Source organism: Topomyia yanbarensis, chromosome 2 (genome assembly GCF_030247195.1).
Source record: "Topomyia yanbarensis strain Yona2022 chromosome 2, ASM3024719v1, whole genome shotgun sequence".
Lineage (NCBI taxonomy): Eukaryota > Metazoa > Arthropoda > Insecta > Diptera > Culicidae > Topomyia > Topomyia yanbarensis.
The window spans coordinates 130,154,272-130,166,259 of NC_080671.1; the positions used below are offsets into that span (position 1 = coordinate 130,154,272).

At 37.8% G+C, this 11,988-nt stretch overlaps 1 protein-coding gene across 1 annotated transcript; it reads right to left on the minus strand.

Annotated features, from left to right (window-relative positions):
• Positions 1-288: 288 nt before the first annotated feature.
• Positions 289-1,346, minus strand: LOC131681318 (androgen-induced gene 1 protein-like). The gene is made up of 3 exons (XM_058962060.1): positions 1,061-1,346; positions 703-923; positions 289-643 (listed from the first exon to the last, which is right to left on the minus strand). Exons 1-3 carry the CDS (start codon positions 1,211-1,213, stop codon positions 310-312), a joined length of 708 nt encoding a protein of 235 aa, XP_058818043.1. The 5' UTR covers positions 1,214-1,346; the 3' UTR covers positions 289-309.
• Between the last annotated feature and the right edge of the window lie 10,642 nt (positions 1,347-11,988).

Consider the following 11,988-nt stretch of genomic DNA (forward strand, 5'->3'; position numbering starts at 1 on the left):
AACGTATAGGGCCCACTACCTCGTCCTACCACACCCGCAGTCAGCCCCCGCTGCTGGTTCGGGTCGCGAATCACAACTAGTTGCTATCGCGATTAAGCATTATCCACCACCTATGACCCGCCCGGTTGCTTGCAGCTCAGCTTCCCACGTAGCGTTCCTCCACCACCACGGGGCCCGGGAAAGTCTACTTTGTATGTTATCAATGCTTTGGCCTCTAATGAATATAGTGCACTTTTTGGCGTAGCACGGTACAGGTACATACTTTAAACGCTAAATATATAAACTCCATTAAACTTTACAAATGATCGTTTATTTCGACTTCTTGGTGGCGGATCTCAGTGTCCAGAGCTCTCGAATCCAGATAGCGTTGTTGAACAACTCTCCGAAAAGGTACAGTCCAACAGAAAGTCCCAAAATAGCGGCAAAGAACGCAATACGCATGGGAAGATTAAGTACTTCTAACACACCATAGACCCAAACACCACCGTAGTGACGAATAACGTGTAGCCAGGCGAGGTAACATACTCCGAACGAAAGTATCCCGGTAAGACCATCTTTGCGAGATGGGTACTGTCGGAAACTGGTGCAAACTTCGAGCAGTACGAAAAGCACAATATTTGTATGCAGAGCATGATTGAGCCAACTGAAATACAAAAAGTAAAACTGTACCACATACAGTATTATGCCTTAAATCTAACTCACTTTGGAAAGATTGGATCCAGTGCTTTGGGAAGCATAAGCTCCCGGTCAATGGTCATGATAACCCAAAACGTGATTGCTACGAGCATCGCGCCAGGAAAGACAAATGTCGCAAATAGGTAGTCCTTTAACTTTCTGCTGATTGGTTTCGTTCGCGGCGAAATCTCATTGGTACCTATAAGATCGTTTATCAAGGCCACGGTGAAATAGATTGCTTGTAGGACCTGTAAGAAACAGAGGATTATTTACATCATCAGCAGTTATAGGGTCATTGTTTCAAATTTGCCACCACAAAAATATATATTCGATTAAGATCGTCTGTTTACTTATATGCGTACAGTGCGAATTTTTCAACACTTACCGCATTCCAAATGGTTAGATACTTCCACATCCCACCGAATTTGACCCCGAATGGTAACATATCCGGGGGAAACTCGATACCGGCGAAACCGTAGATGCTATAGTAAAAATAGAATGCTGCGGCTAGGTGAAGAAATATGCGTAAATCTGCCATTGTCAAAGTGATGTTATTGTTCGATTGTTTACAATAAAAAGGTACGTAACAGCACCGCTCAGCTATGTAAACTTGGCAAGACTAAACACTTTGAGTGCACTCGTGAACTTTTACGCAGATAGCAATGGAATGATTGCGCAAAAAACCACCTCAGTTTCTGTGTAGTGTAAAATTCGAAACCACCACGAAGGAACATGCTCCTCTCCGATAAGATACAGCAAATATGGTAGGTACAGAGAGGCTTACGGAGGTGATGGAATAATCAGGCAGGCATGGCTATAAATTGAAATCCCGATTATGAAATGTATTATCGTATTGCAAGAAGATTAGGCAGATATAAATAATTCTGAACTTTCACCTACGTTTCAATGTTTACAACAAATATGAAAAGCGATTTTCTTCATTACAAAATACAGTCGTGATTTTGCGAGATATAGTCTGCGTAGGGTAAATAATCTTGTTTTTTCTTTATTATTGTGAAACACTTTTAAGGGATTATCGCAGCAGAATTAAAAATTAAGATTCTTTTTACTGGTCTAAAATTATATGCTATAAAGTGGAAGGGCAGACAAGAATATCTAAAAGTTGACATTTTCTGTTATAACTGTTGCACATTTTGCAGTAATAAATTCGCTTATCTTCGACATTTTTTATGCAATATTGATTCCCAAAAGGGAAAATTGGATTAAACCATTTTGCGCTTTAAGGGCACAAAACCTAACTTAAATTAAGTTTGATTTTGTGTGTTTCAAATTCATCTCGTCAGTAACTAGGACCAACTGGGTGTCTAGTTAGACGATGTATCCAAACTACCCAAATTAGCACTAGTTAGTTAGTACCTGGTACTAATTTGGGTACTGACGAGATGAATTCAAAAGACAAAAATAAAAACAAACTTAATTTAAGTTAGGTTTTTTGTACCTTTAATGCGAAAAATGGTTTAATCCAATTTTTTCTTTTGGAAACTAATATTGCATAATGTCAGGCGTGTGGTTCTCTAGCCAAAAGACAAGAATTTTCGCATTCTCGTCAGTAAACCAGAGCTTCTGCATTAGCTTCCCGGGACATCACTCGGTACCAGCGATGCCAACCTTCCAGTTTAAACTGGATTCTTCCAGTTTTTTTACAACATCCAGTCAAGCAGACAATCGGAAAAATCTTCCAGTTTTTTTAAATTTGAGCCAGTTTTTCCAGTTTTTTAATAAATATTCATTTATTTAGTTTTTTTTCTCACAAATTGTAACTTGATTCATAGAATTTTCAAGCAAGCCATGGGATTATGCCGAGTGCCCCAGAATAAGATTTTAATCCACCGTAATAAAAACTTTTTATACCATGAGTAAACGGGAATGCACATTTTGATTCGATTTCAAATGAATTTTACTCAAACATAAAGGTGGCAGTACATTGTGTCAAATATTTTGATGAACATTTCTAGAGAAAATTTTCAATAGGACGTATGTAACAATGAGAGATTCTCTTTGGGGTCTTTCTCTTCTGTTCATTACTCGGCCATTTCAACGTTTACTACTCTACTCTTTGCATAATATTCTAGTAAAAACCGTCGGCTTTCGATATGTACTGGAAAATTAGTGCAAAGTGTTGTAATGACGTCGTAATAAACGAAAGAGAAAGTAAACAAAGAGAGGCTCTCAATGTTACTTACGTGCAATTTTCTCTAGATTTGTTGAATTCTCGGCTAGTTGCTATAGTGGTATCGTAAGCAATGTTTAAGCGCATCCTCAAGTTTAGCAGATAGTCTTAAATTTAGGATTTTGTGGATGTGTAGATTGAACTCTTCAATGCAGTTAAAATCGACTGTAACTATTACAATTACAATCAAATTCGAATGCTTTAATATTTTTTTAAAATTTGGACAGCAATATTTAAAAAACCGACTCAAATTTTTAGTAAAAGGTATGGAACATACGTGTTTACTTAAAATTGCGTTCATTGAATCAGTGACTTTAACATCACAAGGGTAAAGTAGGTTTTTTTTTCGAGCATCCAGTTTTTTTTCAGTTTTTTTCAAGAAAGGTTCCAGTTTTTTTGAAAAAAATATTGGCACCACTGCTCGGTACAAGTCAGTTACCTTGAACGTTTACATGTGTCATGTAAACTGTTTCGAAATTTGTCTTGTGTCCAGTTAGGGCTAATTTGGGTACTAGTTTAGATACATCGTCTAACTAGACACCCAGTTGGTGCTAATTACTGACGAGATGAATTCGAAACAAAAAATCAACTTAACATTTTTTGTTTGTTTTTAATGTGTTGAATGAGGGATAACGTGAAATTCTCGATTGCTCAAACCCGAAAATTGTATAGTATGCACGAATGTATGCCGGCCTTCCGCGCGTATTTTGTTTCATAATTGTGGAGTATAAGACGATAACATTTAATTTAAACAATTGACTTCTTGTTTCTATTGAGACAATTAAACACGTGTTCTATAATTATTCTAATGAATTTTCTTTTCGGACAAGCAGCAAACTACCCAGTGAATTCAGCGGTTCAACGGCAAGATATTTTAGTTTCTCTGACAAACAATCCGGCAAAGGTCGAGTGTTACGACAAAGGTTAAACATTTACAACGAAAGCCAATATACCGGCAAAGGTCGTAAAGTGCAACAGCAATAGTCGAGTATTCCGGCGAAGGACGAAGGTCAAGTGTTAAGGCAAAGGTTTTTAAGTGAATCAGCAACGGTTGAGTATGCCGGCGAACATCAATTCGACGAAGGTTGCGGAAAATTTTAAATCGGCAAGGGTCGTTTTCCTATCCATTTTGTTCGCATAGCATCGCCTAACCATATTGGCGCCATATTCGGATATATTTAATTTTTTGCTGAACTTTTAAATGGCTAATATGGTTACGACAATCGAGCCGCACCGTAACCGTAACGTTACTGAGGAATCCAAAAGGGCACATTTCGTTACGTTAGGTTCCCCCATTATTTTCGAGGAGTTAAGGCTCTTGTTTCCAAATGAAAAAATAGTAGAAGCTCTCTATAGCGAAATATTTGCTAAACTAAAACTGAGACTTGACAAACTAGAATCAGGTTTAATCCAAAGATTACAATTCCATCAAAGAACACAACTATTTATTAAACAATTGAGGACTTCATATTGGCAGTTAAAGTTCAAGCAGAGTTTTGTAATTTCGGGGATCATATCTCAAGTAACAATTTTGGTTTTATTAACCTTCAAAAGGGTAAGCTAAAATTGCGACTTCAAGAAACATCGCTCCTAAGACCCAATGGAATCAAAAGCTTCTTTTTTATTGTTTTATCAGTGAGAGAATCGAAAGTCCGAAACGCTCGATCATTTGTATTTTTAAACTATAAGTTCATTGAAACTAGAGAACTGTAACTAGCCGGGCCTCTGAGACCCCTTGCCTTTTCGAGGGTTAAAATCTATAAGGGGTTTTTGAATTTTTTTTTTGTAAAACCAGCATTAAATCTTTTAACTCTATTTAAACCTCCTAATCACCGTTTTTGGATAACATTCCTACTAGTTGGCCCAATCTACATTAAGTTATTAAAGCTTGTTTAAGAAGGCCTAAAAACTGTCATAAAACTCTTCTGAAGCAGCACACATATTTTCGAAAGGTTATTTAAAACCACTTTAAGATCAACATTAAATTTGATTGATCCCGTTTTAAATAAGCTATAAATCTTTTTTATTTATCGTTGCTTTTTTATTTGTCGTTGTAAACAAATAATATAAACATCGTCTTTGCTTCGAATCTATTCGTGAAAAGAAAAAAGTGTGCGTGTAATTTTAATAATCAGGTCAGTGAAATCTAATATTGAATTTGCGAATTTTAAATCTTTCCCAGTCATGAAGAACAAATTTTGTCGTGAAGTAGCAATAAAATTTAGAATCGCATACCTTCGCTTTAATTTTAATGCTGTTTTAGCAAAAAAGTACGCAAAGCTAAATAAATTAAAATACCTAATTAGTCACAATTTGCATGCCAATAAATTTTGCAAGATTCTTTAATTATTTCTAGTGTTTAGATAACAGTATCAAGCAGGTACTTATTCTATATTCATCATTTAGAGAAGTTTAAATAATTCGTATTCCAAGATAAAAAGTTTTTTGCAAATCGCGATTATGTGGCAATCATAATAATGGCATCTAGCAAATTACTTTTCATCAGTTTAGCCATAAATCAAATTGTTCACAACAAATACGTTATAATACTATGTTCACACTACAGAGTTAAAACACGTTATAATAATTAGCATCAAGAAAAATGTTATCAAGATAGCATTAAAACATGTTTTAACTTGTAGTGTGAACGTATAGTATAAAACTGCGAGTATTAATAATCGCAACGGCGGAAGATTGATACTCTTATAAGAGTTTTGAAGACGCCTTTCGTCGACTATCTTATTTTATAGAGAATGTTAAAAAAGCAACATTAAGACTGGTTACAGGGTTCTATAGTAGCGTTAGCTATATAGTTTATTGCGTATTTTAAAGCTGCCATAAAGTAATTAATAAGGCAAAAAGGAATTTTTATTGTTGTACTAAATCACACAGTTTTTTTTGGGGATTGAAGATAGCTTTAAAATTTTAATAAAGCCTGAATTTTCTGGCAATGCTTATTACTTTTATAAAACCTATTGGCGATTCTACCACAGACTAACAGACATAACACTATGAGGGAATTCCCTCAAAAAACATCGATCCGACAATTTTCCCAGAACTCTAGCTCCACCTTTTATTCACAGTCCCAAACACTCATTTACTGCTGGGTTACCCCTCAGGTTTGAGAACAATTTTTCACTAGTGGTCTGTCCCCAATATGCTTGTTCATATGTCAGTTGCGCCATAATTTCAAATGTGGCCACAGTCCCAACTACAAATATATTTAAAATGACCGTTAAAGCGGGCGAAGCTTTGTTTTTGAGTGTTATGTCTGTTAGTCTGTGATTCTACGTTGAAAACGTTCACAGATAGCGCTATAAGTAAAGTGTTGCTGATTTCATTTTGTTCTGTCATAGTGCATATATTTTCTGTGAAATTTGGTTAAAAAAAATAACTTTTGAACAACATGTCACCTTTAAATTTGTTGAGAATTGCTTACGAAAACGAAGGAAAACTATCGTTTTATAAGATGATGAGTAAACATTTTGCGAAAAGGGTGCAAAATATAGTGGTTTCTAATATCATTCGCAGAGCTACATGTGTGCGGCTCCAAAATGTAATTTGTTGGACATAATAGTCAGCTCAACATCATTTCCCGTTTCTCCTAAATCAAGCTAAACCTTCATGAGATGGTGTAAATTCATGAAACTCTCCAGATCACGCGAGAAAAGAATATATCCGGCTAATTGGAAAGTGTCAGCTTTGCAACATAAACAGCCGATCCTTCCCTCTGATAGGCTTAACAGAATCTCCTTGAGATTCTGTTAAGCCTATCTTGGGAGGAAAACATCGTTTACACGGCGAACTGGGAGGGAAACAAACCGCTTTTGGGCTCAAGGGGATGGTGGTAGCATAAAAATGCGAGATCTCAGTGTGCGGATTTGAAACGTCATATATCTCAATTGATACGAATTGAGTCTAGGTTTCCAGTTAAAACTTTATTTATGGAAAGTGTTTTTATAGCCACCATAATACCACAGACTAACAGACATAACACTATGAGGGAATTTCCGTAAAAAATATCGATCGGGCAATTTTCCCAGAACACTACCTCCACCTTTTATTCACGGTCCCAAGCACTCATTTGCTGGTGGGTTACCCCTCAGGCTTGGGAACAATTTTTCACTAGTGGTCTATCCCCCATATGCTTGTTCATATGTTCATCATTTCAAAAGCGGCCACAGTCCCAACTACAATTATATCTTAACCCTTGTGAAGGCAAGCTAAAATCCTAACATTAAAGGGCAAGCCGGGCCTCTCAGGCCCGTCTAAATTCAAGCTCCTTTTTGCCGTTCTCATATAGAAAGGTTATGCAATCGGTCGAAATTTCGACTTTTTAACCGAGACCCGCAGGGCCAAGTCTCTTATACCATTCGACTCAATTCGTCGAGATCGTAAAATGTCTGTATGTGTGTGTGTATGTATGTATGGATGTATGTATGTGGCAAACAATCTCACCGATTTTTCTCTGAGGTGGCTGAACCGATTTGTACAAATTTAGTCTCAAATGAAAGGTGCAGCCTTCCCATCGGTCGCTATTGATTTTTTTAATGATCCGACTTTCGGCTCTGGAGTTACGCGTTGAAGAGTACAATCACTCAGCAAATTTCCATAGAAACTGATACCACCATGATGTCCAAACGATGCAATATATATTAAAATATGTGCAACATTACTTGGCTTTACATTTCTAGATCATTAATGACCCACCGAAGGCACTTCGACCACATTGGCCAGCTATGGCGGTTCTTGATGCCCCGGGGGAACTTACCAAGTTCCCAAGATAATGTCATACCTATTTCTCAGCGAATTCTTTACCGATTTTTACAAAGTTGAATTTCTGGGGGTTATTCCGAACAGTCACTTTAGGTGAGGTGACACCTTTTCTCACTCGCGCGATCACCGAAGTCACCTAAGGTGAGACGAGTCACTCACGTGACTCTCTGTCACGCTATTCTGGTGTGTCACCGCATTCTGTTAGTCGTTTCAGGTGACAGAAAAGTGAAGAAAAAAATGAGGGAAGACGATGGTAAAAAATAAACATTGAATGCGGAATCGTTGTCCGTATAAATTTTGATTAACTGGTATTCGTCGTATTTGTTACTTTTCAAGTAATTGCATGATATATTACAACTGTTCGTAGTAGTGTTGTTAATTTAAAAAATTAATACGAAAAAGCTGACTAATAAATTTGTATTTGTAAAAACCACTGGCAGCATTATCAAAAGGCGGCATAAATTTTTAAAAAAGTATAATGTTGAACAAGCTTATTATGTATTACGACGGTTTGATTTTTCAAACGTATGCGGTTCGATCGCATCCGAATCGTGTCGTTATATTGAGAATGCAAATCACATTCGTTCGAAAAGTGATCCGTCGTAATGCAGAATAAGCTTAATAGTAATGTTATGACTAAATTCTACTCTACCATGGAGTTCTTTTTCGGAGGACAGGTTTCGTAGGTACTGTTTCATTGGACACAGAAACTCGGAAATAGATTTTTCTGCGTTCTTACGTATAAATCTTATTTCATTAACAGTTCCATGTACACTAGGTTGATATGTAATAACTAAACATTAAAAGGTATCATTCAACACCGAATCAGCCTTTTTTGCTTTGATGTTACTAATGTGGTCGTTAGCCTGACATCCCGGATGATTTCTGCGACGATAATTTGATCTCATTCAGCCCAAATGCTATTTGGTAAAGTGGGTAAAGTGAATGAACACGGGGTGCCATTGAATTGGTGCAATATTTTGCTGCTTGAGAAATCTATTGATTGGGAATCTGTTATTTCGTAGGGAAAACACCGTCTGGTCTGTTATAGTAAACGAGAGCCCAAGTCGGCTGTGTACCAGGCAATACCAACTACGTTAACAGTTTGTATATTTTCCTAAAATCGGATGTTAATTTTTTTCTTGTTGATATATTAGTATGCCAAAATACGATTTAAATTTAGATCAACATTTGCCATTTATTATACGTTGGCGCATCGTTTAACATTTCCCCATTGGAAACAGGAATTTAGTAGAAATAGCAATTATTTTTATTAGATAAGGTAAATGTTCCTAAATCATGATTTGTGCTGATAATGATGTGGTACTACTAACTATTGCAGTAGGTTCAGCAACCACAATCGATATACAATGGACAGAACGACAATTTATGGGGAAAATGCATTTTCGGCAAAAACTTTTGATTCAAATTTTTCATCTTCAGAAGAATTGTAAACGATTTGACTTTTATTTTATTGTACCATTCCAGCAAACACCGAAAAGTCTCGATACATTTTGCATGTGCAATCATGGCTGATAAGCTGTTTTCACGGGGGAATGGAGAACAGTGAGTCTAGTTATGTAAGCTATTCAAGCTACGCTCAATGGAACTATCCAAGTCATTTTTGGATCACATACATTTGGAGCAACATCAGATGTTGCTTCAAGCGGTCCTCAACCCCTATTCGACAGTTTTCACTCCGTTGTCTGACGTATTCTTGTTGGTCACATCTGCATTAGAATCGCCAGACAGCCTTTGTTGATTATAAGATTAGGGAATATGTATAAAGTGATTAATGTCATTTTCGCTCCAGTAAAGCTCCTTGACCGTTGAAAGAAATTTGAGGTTTCGCTGAAATGCCGGAAGAGTTGAGGATCGGTAAACGAATTTTACAAGAGGGATTGAGACACTTATTACTACTGAAATGAAATCTGTAATTAGCACTAATGCATATATAATTTCAGGAACTGTACGGGATAACGCTAGGCCTGTGGCGTTCGACTGGCATGGTCTATTCTCATTGGCTCGGAAGTCTTCTTGGCTGGTTTTGGTAGATGTGTGCTCCTACTTGCAAGTGGGTGGATCAATTCACTTGGGTGGGGAACACATTCCTGCTAGTTGTCGATTTGTTTTACCTTTGGTATGAAGCTAGTTCAGGAAAGGAGTGCAGGACTGGCAACTAAGAAATAGATCAATATTCAGGACTTGTTTTTATGGTTATTTGGCTCGCACAAGTACAGCAGTTTATTGAAATCACAGAGAATAGACGTCCATCTTCAGCATTCAACTTGTGTAAAATATCTAACGGTTTCGAAGGTAGTTGGGATATCCATACCAGGTGCGCTACAGTCGTTATGTTTTTTGTGGCTGAGTTCGACAGAATTGACAGCGGTTATTCCTCTACCCAGTCAAACTAGTCCGGAACCGGTTCGGACTTCCAGCATGAATTCCAGCTCAAATGCATCAGCCGATAGAGTCGGAATCGGTTGTTTTCTTTGAGCAAGATTCCATACTGAATCCAGTCACGATTTCGAACCGGTTCCGGAATGGATTTGACGGATAGTTGGGATAGGTTGGTGTGGCGGCGCTAGTGTGTATCGTATATTAGTTCAAATGTTTACACAGGTTTTTTAAATATTTTTGTTCGATCATGGATGTCTGTTCTCTGTGTTGAAATGCTGAATTTCCTTTTCGGGTCGGTGTAATCTATTCGAACCGAACCAGATAGACATTTGATTCGAGAAAACTTGGATAATCGCGGAAAATATAACCCAAATTATTTATGGGCAGAGATTCTTTTTTTGAAAGCACAGAACATAGCAAGGAACCTAAGTAACCATAAGCATTGAATCAACGATCATAGGACGGCGATTGAACCATTGCACAATATTGTCTATATATTTGCACCAATGTTATTGTTATTTATCAGTGTGCAATCGGGCAGTCTCAATAACCTATTTTTGAAACCTATGGGCATTAACTGTACGCCTACCGTTTGACCGTTGCACATATCAGTGTGTGCAGAGCTTTATGCACCTATGACCGCACACCCGGCTTCCCATGAGCGTTATGGCGGCTTCCCAGTGAGCAAATTTTCTGGCAGAGACCGCTCTGCTAGATATCTGTAAGTCTTGGTTTGGCAGCCCTGTCAGATTTCTGCGCGTATCCTGTCGGGTTAGTTGAGCTAGGGCGAACTCGGTTTCGCTCGTGTTTTCTGGCAAATTTTGACAGGAACCGAGCAAAACCCTGGCATAACTGGGACGTAAAGTGTGCAAAAATCCTGGCAATTCCTACCTGGTAGTATTTAGCACGAATTGAGCAAAACATCTGACAAAGATGTGGCAGGAAGCGTGCAGAGATCTTGGCCGTACATTTCTGACTGGATTCTGGATAAAAGGGAGCAGCATCGGTTGGTTTAACCGCTTCTGTTAGAAACGGTTGTTGCATTTGAGCGAATTCGTTGCCAGAATTCTCGCAAAAATCGCGCAAAATGCTCGCAGAAACTCTGCCAGCATCAATTTCGCTTTGCTCAACTTTTGCTAACTTTCTGCTTGCTCCGCTGACCGGCTCAGAGCCTGTCTTTCCATGTTGCTTAGGGATACATTGCTCCTATAGTGCATATATGCACATCCACACATACAGGCATACAATCACAGCTTACACTCCTACATACATACATATTTGACGCGTTTGTTTCAGAGAGCGTGTAAGGTGTCATCTAGTCTGTTCAATTCTATGAAAAATTATCCGACCATTGCGTTAAAGCCCACGTCATAGTGGAAAATTTCGCATTGAATCCGCTTCTGTCTCTTTCTAATCTCCTTTTTGTCTCCTAGATCCGAAGCGTATCAATCGACTATTAATGGATACGGTAAACATAGTAGTCGCAGTGTTAGTCCTTACTCGCGAATACTTTTTCTTGCGACTGTGCTATTTCTAATTCATCATATAACAGAATTCGATTATCCCTGTTCTAGTAAATATTCACATTCGTTACGATCCTCATTTTTTTCTATTATCATTATGATGAGCAACTAGACGGGAGAAGGCGATTTAGAGTTTTACAAAAAGAATCTCTGCCCGTAAAGGACATGAGAAATATTTATCTACGATTCCCCAAAAAAATTTCTCGAACCGAATGTCCATCTGGTTCGACTTAAACAGACTGCATCGACACGAAAGCGTTGCTTACCATTTCTGAGGCCGGTGAGCTTGGTCGAGCTAAATAGTCTTAAAAAAGTCCTAAATAAATAACTACGTATTTCTTAGGTGCCAGTCCAGTACTCTTGCTCGAACTAACCTATACCCAAGGTCAAAGTCAACAACTAACAGGATCTACATATCCC